The 18,551-nt window shown below is 36.3% G+C and overlaps 1 protein-coding gene across 1 annotated transcript in view; it reads left to right on the plus strand.

The window, feature by feature from the left end:
- Positions 1–18,551, plus strand: part of LOC134359133 (protein CC2D2B-like) — a 139,454-nt gene that overhangs the window by 51,333 nt on the left and 69,570 nt on the right. The window contains exons 12-16 of the mRNA XM_063072098.1: positions 1,806–1,891; positions 7,398–7,545; positions 11,815–12,041; positions 15,805–15,982; positions 17,950–18,103. Coding sequence (XP_062928168.1) covers positions 1,806–1,891; positions 7,398–7,545; positions 11,815–12,041; positions 15,805–15,982; positions 17,950–18,103 — 793 coding nt within the window. The remainder of the gene's footprint in view (positions 1–1,805; positions 1,892–7,397; positions 7,546–11,814; positions 12,042–15,804; positions 15,983–17,949; positions 18,104–18,551) is intronic.

An 18,551-nucleotide genomic window follows, 5' to 3' on the forward strand; every position in this document is an offset into this window, starting at 1 on the left:
AAGCATTGATATAAATTTCTCTATATTGTACTGCAGTTTTCCATGCATCTCCCAATAATTCGACATTGTGTTTTTTCTTTCTTGTTGCTAGAATTTTGTGCTATTCGAAAGTGTTCAAGTCATCTATACAAATTATGACAAACCCTCACCTATCAATTAATCTTATGAATTAATTAGTCTCCAATTCAAAATTTTCCAAACAACTCTCAGCCTCTGTTTACTGTTCACTAAATAACATTCTCCTTTTTCTGCTGCATTCACTCTTATGGTATGAATGTAATTTTTTTTCCAGGAGCCTATAGCACAACAACTTACTGACTGGAGTATGCAAATTGTTAATAGTGTATCTATTACTGCATCAAAGCCATACTTTTCTTTCCTATAGCTTCATATTTGAATCTCTTCAATTGGAACTCTGTACCTGCCACTGATCTCAATAAACTTGAAAACTTATGTGGCTATGCAGTGGTGCATTGTTGCTTCTCATCGTTCTCAATATTTACTTTAACTTTGTTGACTAAATTATCTTGCTTCAATTACTTGCTGTTGCCTATCTATGTGCACTGCACTAATTTTCTTTTACCAGTGGACTGCAAATCAAAAATCTCCTTCAATTATCCTCAGCCATTAGGCTCTAAAATGAGTCAACCTTTAGCCGGGGAAGTGATGTCCCCCTCCTGTTAGACTGTTTGTGGTAACTTATTTTTTATTCTTTCTACTTCTCATCTAATATTTATATCTGTGCACTTGTAATGCTACTGTGACACAGTAATTTCCCTTGGGATCAATAAAGTATCTATTTATCTATCAATGACTGTTTTTTATTCAGAATCTTAAAGAATGTAAAGGATCTGTCCTTTGATCTTTATTTCTCATATATGTTCCACAGTAAAAAGGAAGTAAAAACATATTGACGTTTAATATTTACACTGTTAACATAAAATACATTCTCATAATCATTATCATCTCTTTCAACATCTGCATCTGCATCTTAGTTGTCAGGCTGCTTTCAGATATTGAGCCGAATGAGACCTAAGTTAAGCTTTGGGAAATGATACAAAGTGTGCAGAGATATGAATGGCCTGAGATTTTCTAAAATATTGGCAGGAGGAAAGAGAAAAGGTTAATTGATGTAGCACACACAAAGTGCTGGAGGAATTCAGCAAGTCAGGCAGCATCTCTGGAGGGGAATAGGCAGTCCAGATTTGCAGAACCTCTTGTGTTAATAGGCATTAACATTAACCTAGCTTGCATAGCAGGAAACAAATCGTGTTAAATCAGTCACCAGTTAATATGATTTAATTAACTTCGGGATACTATGTACAATTGGACTGATGTATTGAAACATCATGCTTACCAAGATATGTGGGGAAGTAATCCTTAACAGAAAATAAATGTAGAATGCAAAATGGTGAATGACCATATCTGATCAGTTCCTTGCTTGAATGGTTAGATAAAATTACATCTCATATTTGATGAATAAATAATTCTTCCATTTCGGATTTTGTATTATAAACTTGCCATATAATGAATTACATTGGATATAAGGCTACTCACTTTGATTTGAAGGAGATATGCTTATGATACCACCTTTTTTATGAAAACAAAATAAATAGAACAAATTATACTTACTTCTGTCATCTATTTGCTGTCCCAGGTCTACTATGCCTCTGCATTGAAAAGTAGGAAACTGTGATGAGCTGGAATTTAAATTAATTTTAGAATGAAAAAATGTTTTGTGAAACTACATAATTAATTTTGAGCTACTGTATATTCAATTTACATACCCATCTGCTTCTCCATAGCTTCAAACATTTCATAATGCATTAATAAACTTGGAAGAAAATTCCATAAATCTTAGTAGAATTGAAGATATAAAGAAACAAATAAGGTAGGTACCCAGATGACTTGTGTTCTTTTCCTTTAGAATATTTCATTTCACTGTTGACTTCTCCTTCCACTACCTATCATTAACTGCAGGTGTGTTTATGAATATTTCCGAACATAATCAAATAAGCATGAAGCTTTTGAAACTAAGCAGAAAATTTAATTTCTTGAGGGTCTCCTCTGTTTCTGGTCCTTCTCTGTTTTCAAGATTCAAGATTATTTATTGTCATTCTTTTGTACAGAAGTGTAAAGGAGAATGGATGCAGCATAAAAAAACACAATAAGCATAAAGATCACAATAAAACTACAAGAAATATAAACTGATTTGTATTATTGTATATACATAAAGTGATGTTTGGTACAGCAGTATCTGTACATAAAGTGATTCTGACAGAAAAGGATAAAGTAGTGATGGTGGGGTAGGTTAGTGCTGGCCTTTTACGGGCACTTTTCTGTATATATGTCCTTGACAGCAGTTAAGCTGGTGCTGGTGATATGTTGAGCAGTTTTAACTACTCTTTGTAGAGCCCTTCTGTCCACCACGGTGTAGTTTCTGTACCATGCAGTGATGCAGCATATTAGGATGGCCTGAACTGGTATCATCTGGTATATTCATTTTCCCATTTCCTGTGCTTCACACATTGATGAATCTTAACTACATATCTCGAATTTTTGACCATTTCTTACTTTAGCTGAAATGGGAAAGTTTATGGAGGCCATGACTAAAAATTTCACAAAGCTTTACAGTACCAGCGATCTGGGTTCATTTCTTGCTGCTGTCTGTAAGGAGTTTGTATGTTCTCTTCGTGACCATGTGGGTTTCCTCCCACAGTCCAAAGACGTACAGTACTGGTTGGTAGGTTAATTGTCCCATGATTAGCCTCAGGTTAAGTCAGAGGTTGCAAGGAGGCTTGGTTCGAAGGGCAGGAAGAGCCTATTCCATGCTGTATCTCAACAAATAATTAAATAAATAATGAATAAAAATTAGTGGGAAGTTAGAGGATTGTGAAGCTTTTAAAAATGATGGCCTTACTTATGGTCTTACCTCTTGATTCTTCTAATATCCAAAAATCTGTTTGTTTTAATACTTAAATGGAATTGGTATTTTATTACAGCCCAAAGAATTAGAGATTTCCAAAGAGTAGCCACCCTTTAAGTTTTGAAATTGCTTATCAGCAATATTAAAATGGATAATCTGTTCATTGTCACAATGTTGTTTTTTGGGTGGGCACCTGTGTAGATTGGCTGCCATGTTTCCTGTTACAATAGGATCTACATTTCAAAAGTACTTCACGAACCAAAAAGCATTTTGAGATGTTCAGAAAATGATATACAATTCTTTACAGATATTTCTTTGTTTCTTCTTATAAAATCTTATTTTTTTGTTTGGGACCATCTTCAGTGATGCACATTATTGAATTTACCCCTCCTTTTTGAATTTGCATTTGGAGTACTGAGTTATCTTGCAGCTTGGCTGATTTATCTGGATGAGGTACAAGAACAAATCTGGTTGAATTGTCCAGCATCTCCAACCCAACTACTACTTGTTTGTTCCCAACTTATGCCTGTTTAAGAAATGAAGACATTTAGACAACATGATTTTCACTACTGTAGATTTAATTCATCTACTTGGATAAGAGAGAAAATTCTTAACCAATATAGGAAAAGGAAAGGTACGTCACATCCGGAGTTTCTCCGGTTAGTGGACGATTTCCCTCCATGCTTCTCTGATGACGTAGTGGGGAAGCACATACAAGGCAAGTTACAGCAGTGGTTTGCCATTGCCTTCTGCCGAGTGAGTTTCCAAAGAGATCACCAGCTTGTAACCCAGTACGGATGGAAAGCGTGCAGGGGAGCCGTCTGGATTCGAACTCGGGATATTTCGTCCCGAAGTCCGGCACTGATGCCACTACGCCACCAGCCAGGTCAACCAATATAGAAAAGTCATAAAAAGGCAAGGCATCTAAGAACGTACTAATAAATAAATGAGTAGAACAAACAGGATCTCGCAATACTTCAGGAATTTATGAGTCATAGGTTGGGCACTTATATTGTATGAGCTATTCATACCCTTTATGTATTTTAGGGAAACAAAAAGGCTTTTGAATGTGGAAAAGAAAAAAGATACTACCCTTCTTACAAACATGTTGACTGTTTGGAAACAAATAAAATCTTTAAGAAAATATAAAAAGTGCATCTGTACACCAATAAATCTCCAAGTCAAAAAGTAAGCTAATTTTGATATGCTTATATTAATTTATGTCTTTCCATTTTTTCCCATTATGAATAAATAAATTATTAATTGGAAGGCTGCTGAATTTACTGCATGCAATTATTTTAAAGAAACCAATTTACACTAATTATTGTATTGAATTATTTTGCTTTAATTTATTAGACTAAAATCAAACAATAAAAAGCAATATACATTGTTGTTTTCCTTGTTATAAATGTAAATTTTTAGTTTCTTGTTATGCTAATAAGTATTTGCAAAATTTATTCTTGGAAGCAATTTTGTTTTAGCCAGCTATTGTTGACAGAATCACAGTTGTTTTCTCTTCTGTCTGGTTTTTACCACCACATTATCGAAGCTCCTCTCTTGGGATATTTTGAATATTACTTGCTCCTATCCTACTGCGAAGCTCTCCATCACTTATTTGCTGCTGCTGTTTTCAACCGTAACATTCCATCAACTTTGCCACTGAAATATTCACCCTTTATCTTCATGTATCTGTTTGTTTACTATCTTCTTTCACTATCTCAATTTCTGAGAATAGCTAGCAAACAGTACATGGCATAAGTGAAATACTTCAACTTCTTTTCAGTGCTCTATTCCATTTTTGCCTTCTACCTTGCATCTATATCGAAAATGCCATATTCCACACCAACACTTCTGATGTATCTTCCATTTCTTCATATAGAATTCCCCTAAATTGTTGCTGGCAGGTCTCTTTTTTTTGTGCCCGTACTACTGCTATCAATGTTCCCATCTCACACAAAGTCATATCACTACACTCCATCAGGCTTCAACATTGATATAGTCACCCCAAGAACACAAAATTGGAGGAACAACAACTGATATTCAGCCTTTGTTGTTTACATCCCAAGGTATGAAGAGTCAGTTTTTCCATCTTACATCATCCTATTTAGTTCCCCTCTTCCATCTGGTTCCATCTGCGTATAATTCTACCTACACGTTTTCCTTGTGGTTCTCCTATACTCCACTCCTTTTCCTAAATGGTTCCATCTGACCATCATTCCTTCACTTCTCTCCTCCCTTACTTTTTCATATTCCGGCATCTGCAACACCTTATGTCTCCACTTATTACTTTTCAGCGCACTCTCTGCTTCTACCTCCCTACCCACCACCACCCCCACTCCCAACCTTTCACCATCTGCTACTTTTTTTCTCTCTTGTTTGTTTCTACTTATTATCCACCTTTTTTTGTCTCCCAACTTTACCCCTCACCCACCCGATATGATCTGCCCATCATCTCCTTCATTACCTGGTTCTACCTTTCACCTGCTAGCCCCTACCTCACCCTTCTCTCTCAGATCTTTATACTGGCTAACTCCTCTCTACAATCTCAGTCCTGATGTAGGATATCATCCCGAAATGTCCACCATCCTTTTGCCACCACAGATGCTGCCTGACCCGCTGAGTTCCTCCAGCTGTTTGTTATTTTAGTTCTAGAACACTACATTAGCATTGTCTTGTACTTTCACTTCAAGAATTATGCCATCTCCAAACTAAGCCTACAGAGCCATTTAAAATGGCGACATTAATTATACCTGCAATTTAACCAAATTGCAGGTATAATTTTATAAATTAATTGCAACTATGCTCACAATGATAAATTTTAACAGAATAATTGCTTTCTTTCAACATTACAAGCATTTATTTCAATTTCAGCATATTTTACAAAATATGCAAATATTTGCACTGTTGAACACTAACTGAAAGAAATAGTATTTCTTAGAATTCCCAATTATTTTTGTTAATGTGCATGATTTATGCAAATTAATGCATAATGCTTTGTAATACAAGAACAGTCCTGATTTAAAAATCATGTACATATCAAAAAGTTGAATTAAAATCACTTTGCTACAGTAGAGAATCCAGATGTAAAAAATTAGATCTATTCAACATGAAACCATGACCCATGTCATCATCTTGCAACTGTTCATTCTTGTCCATTTTTCAGCCAAGTTCCTATTAATATAAGCAACACACACAAAATGCTGGAGGAACTCAGCAGGCCAGGCAGCTATGGAAAAGATTAAACAGTCAACGTTTTGGGCTGAGACCCTTCATTAGGACTGGAAAAAAAGATGAAAGTTAGAGTAAGAAGGGGAAGAAGAAGTACAAATTGGTAAGTGATAGGAGAAACCGGGAGAGGGGGAGGGATGAAGTAAAGAGATGGAAAATTGATTGGTGAAAGAGGTACAGGGCTGGAGAAGGGGTAATCTGATAGGAGATGACAGAAGGCCACGAAAGAAAGGGAAGGAGGAGGAGCACCACCAGAGGGAAGTGATGGGCATGTAAGGAGATAAGGTGAGAGAGGGAAATGGGAATTGGGGAATGGTGAAGAGGGGGGCAATTACCATAAGTTTGAGAAATCGATGTTTAATGCCACCAGGTTGGAGGCTACCCTGATGGAATATAAAGTGTTGCTCCTACAATCTGAGTGTGGTCTCATTGTGACAGTAGAAGAGGCCATGGGCTGACATGTTGTAATGGGAATGGGAAGCAGAATTGAAATGGGTGGCCACCAGGAGATCCTGCTTTTTCTGCTGCCGTCCTGTTAATATAACTAAGTTTAAATTATCCTGTAAAAGAGCTGCCAGAGTCCCTCCAGGTCACTCTTCCCATATTAAAGATTTTAACGTTATTCTGTAAAAGTTTCTCACTCTGAATATAGCAGCAATTAATTCATTAATTTGTTAATGCTTTTAATAAAACTTTATTTTCTATTCATTTTGATAGCCTGCTAAAAGCTTATCAGTCCCAACTTACTTAATTTTATTGCTCTATTCTTTATCTTTCTATCAAAATTGTTTTATATTTGACTATTAGTCTCATTCATCTCTTCCTTTACTTTAACCACACCTAAGTGTGAAGATGAATACGTAATCCCTTTGTTGACAGCTTTAATCCACACCTTCCTGCCCACCTTTACAAAATATGTTCAATCTGCCCCTGGCTCACAGAAATAGTCAACAAACTTCTTTTCCCGCATCATGTATTTAGCTATGTCATCATTTTCCCAATCTTCCAAGAATTGTCTTTTTTTCTATGTGTCTGGGGAAATAACTCTATGGTTGTCAATTGCAGTGTACATTGATTAACTTCCAAGCAGTCTTTCAGAACAATGAAATTCAATGTGTATCCTTCTTGACATTAGACTTTACAAGAATCTGTGTTTCTGAGTAATGAAATAAAAACACTTAATGTTTGCTGAAAACATTTTAAAATTCAACATATGGTGATTGAACGTTTTTGCTGCAAACAGATTGGAAGTGAATTACAAAGCACTTGGAAAGCAATGTGAAGTGGAGTACTTTGCAGAAGTTGTTGAACTAGAACAAAAGTTTGAAGAAGATTTCCAGAAAGATTTGGAAATGTACAATGAAAAATTGGAAATTTGGAAAAGCAAGCAGGTATGTAAGTACACCCTAGAATTAATATTGATCACATACAATGTATGGCCAGCCATTGGTGTAGTGGCATCCGCACCAGACTTCACGGCAAATGGTCCCTGATTTGAATTGGGCTGGCTCTTTGCACGCCTTCCATCCATGCTGGGTTGAGCATCAAGCTAGCAACTCAGCCTCGTAAAAAGCAGTTAAATGCTAAAGAAACTGTGAGATTGCTGCCTGATGCACCACAAGGCATGGAGAGGAAAAACAACACACAATATATATATACATAAAAAAAATTAATAGTTTTATCTGTATTGTACTGTACTTGCATGTAACCAGTTCTTACTTAACAGTTTCCCCTAGCTTACAGAATTAATACTTTATACGTTGTATATTAATAAAAATATGTTTCCACATGGCTGATATTCTGAATTAGGCATCAGAATTTAACTTCTACTTTGGTTGAACTGGTCAATTCCTCAGATTAGGTGTATACCTAATCCTGCCAGTGCAATCATGCTTAATGTTAACTGAACCAAATATAAAAGTAAAATAAGTTCAAATGTTCACATACGTATTGGGATAAACTGGCATCCAATTATTGGCTAGGACTTTAATGAGTCTGCCCACTGTCTTCCCTATTTTCAATGTTTCTGAATATGTTATTAATTTATGTTTGTTTATTTAGATTAATATTTATTTCAAGCTATTAAAAAGATTCAACCTCTTCCTTCAGCGGTATGAGATACCCAACTGCTTCAAGCAGGCTTCAATCATACCAATATCCAAGAAGAATATGGCAACTTACCTCAATCATCCAGCATAAATGCAAAATATTGACCTTGGAGTTTTAAAACAAATTGGACAATACCTTCCATATATGCCACATGCCTCAGATCTTCAAACATAGATCTACATTCTAGCAGTGGTGCCACATCAAACAACAGAACATTACCCCATACGTACTACTGAAACATGGAATATGGTCATGCTCGTTCTCCACAGTGAAGAGCCTTCAGCAGAATCAGCATGTCTACAAACCCACTGTTTTGCAGATCTTGAATTTTTATCATTGCATATTAGTTCATTGTCGTTATATTTAACCTTGGCATTCTCTCTTCCCTGCACTACTGAACTCCACCAAGTGGAGTTGGGAAATGATCATTTGAGCTTGTTCAGTAAATTTAGGATTTTTGCATTCATGTTCGTGTTCAAAATTATGATGGTGATTATATTAAGAAATACTATATGCAAATGCTGATAAAACCCAGCAAGTATTGGGCAATTGGGTTTAGATTATTGCAATGGAAATTCCAATCCATTTTAGAAGCTAATTGAAAGCTTCACATAGGAAAACTAATTGCAACATATTCACATTATTTCTCTGTCCATTTCCAGCCGCCTTTAATTTGTCTTTATAATGGAAGCAGGACCACTGGGAGGCATGGAATGGGCTATTTCAGATCTGGCAATGTTTACCAAGATAAATTTAATTAAATATCTTGTTGGGAAAAAATCCCTTAGGCAGATCTATCCCTGATAGAATTTAGTATTCAGATTGACACTAGAAATGTGGATCTTTATACCTTTACAGTAGCAAAACTATTACTGTTCTACTGCTATAATAAAATACAGGGAAAAATTAAATGTTATCGTATCATTAAAGAATTAGGCAAAATAAGGCCAGTAAGGACTGAGTTCCCAGGATCTAATAGTTTGCATCGTTGGATCCTAAGTGAAGGGATTGCAGAGACAGCTGATGCAGTAGTAATCTTGGAATTGGAATTGGTTTATTCTTGTCACATGTACTGAGATACAGTGAATCGCTTATCTTGAATACAGTTCATACAGATCAAATTATTACACAGTGCATTGAGAAAGTACAAGATAAAACTGTAAAACGATAAACTATTGGTGATGTTCATTCCCAGGAGCTTGAAGCTCTCAGTCCTCTCAATTCAGCAATGTTAATGTAGACAGGAGCAAGTGCACTGCCTTCCTTCCTGAAACCAATGACCAGCTCTTTTATTTTTCTGACATTGAGAGAAAGGTTGTTGTCATGACACCAATTTACTAAGCTCTTTTGTAGCCTTCTTATTTTGGCTTCTGCCCCCTTTCTTTCCGTCCTGATAAATTGACTATTTATTCTCTTCCACAGACAGTGCCTTACTTGCTGAGGTCTTCCAATATCTTGTGTGCTTTGCTCAAATTTTCCAGCATCTGCAGAATCTTGTGTCTATTGCTAGTAAGCTCTCTATCTCCTTCTGTACTCTGACTCATTGTTATTTGAAATATGACCCACTATGGAGGTATCATTTGCAAACATGTAGATGGAGTTAATGTAGAATCACAAATGTACAGGGAGTAAATCAGGGGATTGCGGATGCAGCCCCATTGTGGAGCACCAATACTGAGAATAATGGTGGCAGAGGTTTGCTGCTTAATCTTGCTGCTTGTGATCTATTAGTCAGGAAGTCGAGGATCCAATTGCAGAGGGAAGTATTCACTCCTTGGTCTTGGAGTGTGGTTGGAATTATAGTATTGAAGTCAGAGCTGTAGTTAATAAACTGTAATCTTATTTAGGTATCCTTACTGTCCAGAGATGCTCTAGAGATGAGGATTAGGCCAGGAAAATGGCATCTGCTGTAAACCCGCTTTGGCAGTAGATGAATTGCAGTAAGTCAAGGTTGTCTAGTAGGCTGGAGCTGAGGCATTCCATAACCAACCACTCAAAGCACTTTGTGATTGTGAATACCAGAGTCACTGGTATTTGATCAAGGCACATTACCTATTTTTTTAGGTACCAACATGATAGTGGTTTTCTTTAAGAAGGTGGCAACATCAGATTGAAACAAGGGTAGGTTAAAATATATGCAAGTACCTCTAGCCGCTGATCTGTACAGTATCTAAGGACGTGGTCGGGGACACTTTCAGTGCCACCTGACAGAACAACAATAAAAGACATAGCAAAAAAAAAGAAACTTTCAGTGGGTTCATTCTCTGGTAGACTGATCTCATGTCAGCAATGGTGATTGCTGTCAGGTAGATAGCAACCCTAACTCAATCCCCTTCTGTCCAAAATGAGCATAGAAAGCTCGTTTAACTCATTGGGAAGGGTTGTGCTGCTATCAGTGAAGTTACCCTACCTTTAGATTTTAAAAGATCCAGCAAAGAAAGTAAGACCAAGTTTAATGATGTCATTCCAATAACAGGGCAACCAAAACTGTACAGAATACTTCCAAGTGTCTTGTACATCAAAAATTTGAGAATCTTTAGAATTTCTTATTTGAAAGTTTAGAGGCTGAATCCTTGAATATATTCAAAACACTGATGGATAATTTTTTTAATCAGCAAGGGAATCGAGAATTATAGAGGAAGGGCAGAAGGAGAAGTTGAGGAAAATGAGATCAACATGAGCGTACTGAATTGGTGGAGCAAATGCAAGAAGCAGAATGGCCTGTTCCTCAGCCTTTGTGCTGTGGTCTTATGTTGAACTTCCTAATGATCATGTGTTACATCCCACATGTATTCTTGCATGAAACAGATATATTAGCCACATGTGCTCACATGTATGATTTAAGATACCATATCACATCGTTATAACTAGGAGTCACTTAGCTCTACTCAATTCTGTCTGCTTTGGTCAAACTGACCTCAGAATTTCACAATCTTATCATTTGATGGAAGTAAAATGTGTTGTTCTAAATAACTAGGGAATGGTCAGTCAAATTTTATCCAAAAATGAAGTGTTTCTCTTTGTGCAGATTGCATGATGGGGAAAAAGGCTGATGTACCAACCTTTTGCACTTCCAGTGGCACAGCATTGTGGGTGCAATATCTGGAAGTTTGATTCTGTTTAGGCCAATACAAAAATTGAGAATAACAGTATTTACATTAGGAAACTTCAATATGAGTGCAAAAAAGCTGAAAATATTTAATTCACCTATTTTGGATAGTTTTATACTTATTGATGGTCCAATGATAAGTTCTCTACATGGACAGAAATAGTTCCCATTAAAAAATTCAGTTCTATCCAAGTGTTTCCTACCAAGAAGTGATTCTCAGTATAGGTTCTGGTTTTATATGTACTAGGTTCTGGTCTTATGTGTACTACATCTGCTTTTATTTGGACAGATTTGTAGCATTACACTTTTAACCTCCCATCGTTATGTTGTTCAGTGCTGTTGCTCCTTCTAATGTATTTGGTCACTGCTTAATATATAGATAAAGTTTTAATCATAAGACAACTAAACTTTATTTATAAGCCTTATTTTTGAATGTTACCAGAAAGCCAAGGAAAGTAAAGCTACAGAAGAAGAATCATCCAATGAATACACTGATGATGATGATGATGTAGAAGAGCCTCCAAAACTTTCTGTGCCACCTGATAGAGCAACAATAGAAGACATAGCAAAAAAAAGAATTGCATTAACTTGCAGTCAACAAAAGAAGCCTATTGTGATTCCTAAACTGTCACCAAATATGCCGCTAACACCAGACTCAAATTGCTTTGAGTAAGATTTGTACTCTTAGTAGGATGTTTACTTGAATATTAAAAAATTACAGTTTATTAAATAGGGTACTATGTTCCATGAAACCAGAAATTCTATTTTACAGGATAATTTTTTATGCACCCTGCAATAGAATTTCATCAAAAATTTTGCTACAGTATTTTGCGTATTTTCAATTATTCTCCTCCTTGGTCCTTATGATTTTCACTAGCATGGAGATTGCTGACTGCAAAAGTCATCCGCTGGACTGCTAATTCTTGCCTTTTGTTATGATCAGGTTCTCTATCACTCCCATGCTCAATGAGGTATGAGCTGCTGCAGTCTCTTGGGGTTTGAATCAATCTCAGTAGCCTCTAAATTTTGACATGTATGAACCTGTTTTATTAATGCAGTATGCTTTGCGTTGCTTACTTCCAGTGAACACAAATAATTTTACCTTTTGGGATGTGGACAAATGTTAAATTCAAATGAACACAGTTAAGTGTAGATTCAAATGTTGATTCCAGCTTTAAATCTCCAAACAGATTACTGGTGAATATATTATTTTCTTCAAAATTTTGGTTATCTTTTATCTTGTCTATTTCCCCTGTTTTTATTCAATTAAAATCTATTTATCTGAGCTTTGGCTTTATGGGGTATAGAATTTCATAGATTTTCTATATTTATTATTTTCCTGACTTCCCCGTTTTGATGCTGGCAGGAAGGTTGCCTTTCACTTGCAATGTGCAACGTGAAACAATGAAATGGAAGTTTAGTTATTTGCAGGCCTTGTATTAGTTAATCGTGGAGGTCGGACTGCTGGTGGAAAGTAATGGTGAATCCTTGCAAAATGGGGCAGCACCATAGTGTAGCCATTAGCATAACACTTTACAACACCAGCTGTAAGACTGAGCTTCATTTCCTGCTCCTGTCTGTGAGGAGTTTATACATTCTCTCTGTGACCTCTAGATTTCCTTTGGATGCTCTGGTGTCATCCCTCATTCCAAAGATGTACGAGTTAGGGTTAGTAAATTGTGGGCATGCTATGTGGGCACTGGCAGCGTGATGACACTTGCAGGCTGCCCCCAAGACAACCTTGTACTGTGTTAGTTGTATTTGCAAATGGCACATTTCACTGTATGTTTTGATGTTTCGATGTACGTGTGACAAATAAAGCTAATCTTAGATCTTATCTTAATCAGTAATGAGGACATCCTACACAGCAATGTATGCCTTAGTTGGATGAATCATACTTGCTTTTCAGAATCACTGAAAGATTCTGTCTCAGCATCTTGCTCCTCCAATATGTTTAAAACTCATTGAATCATAATGTTCTGCATAGTGCAACATGCTTAAAACTTTGTGGAGTTCCTAACTGATGCACAGTGAAAATACCTCCAGACTTGTCCACAATTAGAATACTTTAGGAAGTTATACTGTTTAGGAAATAGCGGAAAATGAAATGGATGAAAATTGTCAGAGGTCAGCTCAACAAGTACAGTGGATTCCAGTTAATTGGGCCATTGGTTAACAGGGACTTATTTGGGACAACTTCTAAAGAACAAAAAATAATCAACAAAAGTGCCAGGATTCCCTTCATTTATTTGGGACACCTCACCACTTAATTGGTACAGGACACTGTTGCCAAACAGCTTCTAACTAACATCAGACATTTGCACTTTTGTGGCCATTAAACACTATAACATGCTTAGAGCGAACAGACTTTAAATAGCATTAGTTGTGTGTGCTTCTGTTCAAGAAGCAGTGATCTTTATCACTGATAGTTGGTAAGAAGTAAGCATTAAGACAATTCAGAAATGTTTTGCTTACTGCTGTTTCAAGCATTTAGGCTTGGAGATGACTGACACAGCTGGGAGTGAAAATGACATGATTTCACTACTTCAATAAGCTAGGAAAATTTTGAAGGTTTCAGTAACCATCTTGAATTTTACAATGAAAGTGAAGATTTAGATGATGAAGGCAGTCCATTACCTGCATGAGGTGCCTGTGCTGATTTTGCTCATTTATAGTCAATCAAAAGAACATAGCAGTGTAATTCCTCTGTTGATAACTATTAACTAACACAGATTTATAGTACTGTAGTAGTATTGATAGTTCTAATTTGTTCTGTATTTCATTTAAGTACTCAGTTAAATGATAGTTTGTCTTTTTTTTAATACCTTTTTATTATTTGCAGAAACTTCGGCTAATTGGGACAGTTGCTTAACCGGGCTAAAATGTACTGGTCCCGATGTGTCTCAATTAACCGGAATCCACTTTATTTTGCTCAGTATTCAAGCTGGGGAGTGTAACTAAGCTGTCAGAATTGCAACCTTAAATTAAACTGGATGTATATTTTTTAAATTATTGAATATATCATGGAATGATTTCAGGCTGCCCTTCAGCAACTTTAACCAACATGAGGGGTACTCTGACCATAAGCATTGTAATGTCCTAGGAGAGGCTTCAACCTTTCTTCAGCAAATGATTATGTGCTGACAGCTTTTATCTGAAAACCTAAACAACCTTTTGTTTAATACTCCCTTCCTGGACTATTTAGCACATATATAAAAGATCTTATCCATATAATTTTGGCAAAGCAATAGCATACATCACATTTCGACAAAATCGAGTGCATCATTCTATGAAGAACCAAATATCAAGGTTAAGCAACAGTTTTTTTTCCACTGCTATGGTGTTCTTGAACTGACCTGAAATGCTAATTCTATCTCAGAGTGTACTTTCCTCAACTTGAATAAATGTGTTATGTTTATTGTCAGTTAGGTATAATTTATGTTAATTAAGTTGACGTAATTTATGTTTGTATTGTACTGTGCTGTTGCTACATAAAGCATGGCATTATGTATTCCCATGACAATAAATGTAAGATTGAAATCTGAACTTGAAATTTGGCAGGCATCAGGTGCATTATGCTTTAAATCCAGATAGTCAATTAGGTTTGTATATTGTTATTTATTAACAACCAAAAAACTCAGGTTCAATTTCCTCTGCTGTCTGTAAGGAATTTGTACTTTCACCCTGTGGCCATATAGGTTTCCTCCAGGTGCTCCTGTTTCCTCCTACATTCCAAATATGTATGAATTAGCAAGTTGTGGATATGCCATGTTGGGTGCCGGAAGCATGGTGACATTATGGACTGCCCTGGCAAATACTCAGACTATGTTGGTTGTTGACCAGCATGTTTCGATGTTTCAACGTATATGTGTTAAATAAAGCTAACCTTGAATCTCTTTAAGATATTTAATCCGACAATAAGTGGGTTATTACATGGTAATTTTCAATTCAAGGTAAAATAATTTACTTACAGGCTAGTTTAGACTATGATAGCTAGTAGTTAAGTTACAGGACTAATATGCAGCAATATAAACTGAAGATCTGGAGGCACATTTAAGTTTCACTGTGACAATTTATTTTAACTTGGAACATTAAATTCAAGCACTGAAATAAATGTGGAATTAAAAGTTCATTTTAATATTGATAACCATAAAACCACAGGACTGGTTTACAAATATCCTGCAGGGAAGAAAATTTGTTCTTGTGTTACTAATGGCTCTTTAATGGTTCACCTACTTAATCAACTCAAGGGCAATTTGGGATGGATAATAAAATTTGGACTTAACATGTTCCATTAATTAATACCAAATTATGTATTTAATTTTCAGATGAGATCATATTTTTCTTAATGTTACAAAATATTGCAGTAACAACGAAATTGTGTTCTTTTATCCCCTTTGTATCTAAATGGTGTTCTTGTATCTAACTTTAGGGGTGAACTACATAGAAGAATGGAAATACCAAACCATAAATTCTTCATTAGTATTTTCTATAATGACAAATATGTTTCACACACTGTTACTTCACAACTACAATCAGATTTTACTGTACAATTTGGACAAATATTCAGCATTCAGATTATTCACAAGCCTGAAAACATTAGATTGGAGGTAACTACTATTCAATATTATTATCCATTATCCATGAGTATTGTTACCTTTTTGAGCAGCAACTGTCTACTGCACAATGGAGACCAAGTAATGTGACTTGGGTTTTTTTAAACAGCAGCCTGACATATATTTGCTGTTGTTGAGATGCTCAAGAGTGGAGAACCAATGAAATAGCATCTGCTGTAGACCTGTTGCAGTGGGTCTAAATCCTTGCTCAGGCAGCAGTTAGTTCTAGCCCTAACCAACCAGCTCTTGAAGCATTTCATTACAATAGGTGTGAGTGTTACAAGGTGTGAGCTGTTGAGTCAGTTCACTCTGTACTACTTGGGCACTGGTATGATTGCTGCCCTTTTGAAGCAGGTGGGAAACTTGGAATGCAGTAGTGAAAGTAGTGGAGTTCTAACATTTTTCTGTCATTCATTCTTTGGGGTTTTCTTCTGTTTCGTGGGTGTCTGTGAAGAGTAAGAATTTCAGGTTGTATACTTTGTACATCCTCTGATATTAAATTGAACCATTGAACATATCCTTGAATACTCAAGCCAGATGGTCAGTTTAGGTTTTCAGTACCCGACTAGGTCGGGGCCTGATGCCTTGCAAGGGTTCATCCCCTTGAAGGATGTTCTGACATTGGTACACCTGATAGGGCACTGAAAACCTGTGCCATCCAACTGGGAGGAGTGTTCAAAGACATCTTCAATCTTTCTCTGCTGCAGTTTGAGGTTCCCTCTTGCTTCAAAAAGGCATCAATCATACCAGTGCCAAAGAAGAACAGGATGAGCCACCTCAATACCTATCACCCATATGTACTCATACAAAGTGCTTTGATGTGCTTTGAGAGATTGGTCATGACCAAAATTAAACTCACACCTAAGCAAGGATTGAACCTGCTGCAATTTGCCTACTGTCACGAAAGGCCTACAGCAGATGTAATCTCATTGGTTCTCCACCTGGTGCTGGACCACCTGGAGACCAGCAATACCTTCGTCAGGATGTTGTTTATTGATGCTATCATACCACCTGTACTAAATGTCTATGGATGTGCCATGGAGAGCATTCTAACTGGTTGGCATAGAGAGGCCTCTGCACAGTATCAGAGAAATCTGCAAAGGGTTGCAAACTGAGCCAGCCCCATAATGGACACTAGCCTCTGCAACATCAAAGACATCTTCAAAAGGCACTGCTTCAAAAAGGCGGGATCTATCATTAAGTGCCCTGCCCCCCCCCTTCACCCAGGACATGCCTTCTTCTTGTTGCTACTATCAGGGATGATAGGAGTCTGAAGACACACACTCAATGTTTTAGGAACAGCTTCTTTCCCTCCACCATCAAATTTCCGAGTGAATGATGAACTAGACCCTGAACACTACCTCATTATTTTTGCTCCCCGATTGCACTACTTATTTAATTTAAATTTAAAGTATGAATTGTTACTGTGATTTATAGGTTTTTATGTATTGCAATGTACTGCTGGTGCAAAACAATAGATTTCATGACATATGGCAGTGATACTAAACCTGATTTTGATTCTGTTTCTGAATGTAGAATTTGTGGGTATTATGGTATCTAGTTTGCAAATTTTGTTATTACCAATTTTTTATACGTACAGCTGGTAGTTTGGATGTACCTTATGGAATAGTGCAAGAACTTGACTAGAAATTCATCCTTCTCTCACACCACTTAAATCACAGGCATTAAATATGCAATTTAGTAGCCCATACTAAATTCTCTTTCTCATTCAGTGTACCATATGCATATATTATCTAATTATAGGATCAAGGCCAAATTTCTACCCTTATATAGCCATGCTATTTTGAATATATTACCATCAATTTTTTTCAGCAACTGTGTAAACTAATCTGAGACTGATGTATTGCTTACATAGTGGATAGTGTCAAGGGATTTTGATTTTGATGATTAATAAAAGTGAAGAGCATACCATGTGACAATTACGTCTTTCTATTTTGTAGATTTATGAATTAGTAAACACAAAGGTGAACATGTTGGCAAAACTATACATACCTATTCCTGAAGTAACCATGACTACCAATACGGCTGTTTTGGAAGAGATAGAATTCAGTAGTGATGAAATAGTTCTAACTCACCATGAAGGAGTTGGAAGCAGTAAGTAAAATAGCAAAAATTGAAATATCACTGATGTAAATTCATAAATGCTTCCATTATGAAATACAGAGCAAAGAATTTGATATTTAATTTCTTCTAATATTTCATTTAACTTTTATTACTTGGCATTATATTTGAGCCCAGACTGTGGTCTAGCCTCAGAATTTTAACTAGCAAAATGAAAAACATATTCATGAAAGCTGCTGTCACAAATCTGCTTAAAGTAACTGCACTTCTTCTTTTGGTAAAGAAACAAAAATAAGATTATTTTTAATGACCACCAGAAATCTGAACTTATAAATTGAATCTACATGTTGCATATTACTGATTTCCATGGCTAATTTGACTATACCTCTTCCCACCCTATCATCTGTAAAAATACTATTCCTTTATATCATTTCCTTCATCTCCACCACATCTGTTCCCAGGATGAGGCTTTCCTTTCCAG

The sequence above is a fragment of the Mobula hypostoma genome, chromosome 19, assembly GCF_963921235.1.
Source record: "Mobula hypostoma chromosome 19, sMobHyp1.1, whole genome shotgun sequence".
In the NCBI taxonomy this organism is placed as follows: Eukaryota; Metazoa; Chordata; class Chondrichthyes; order Myliobatiformes; family Myliobatidae; genus Mobula; species Mobula hypostoma.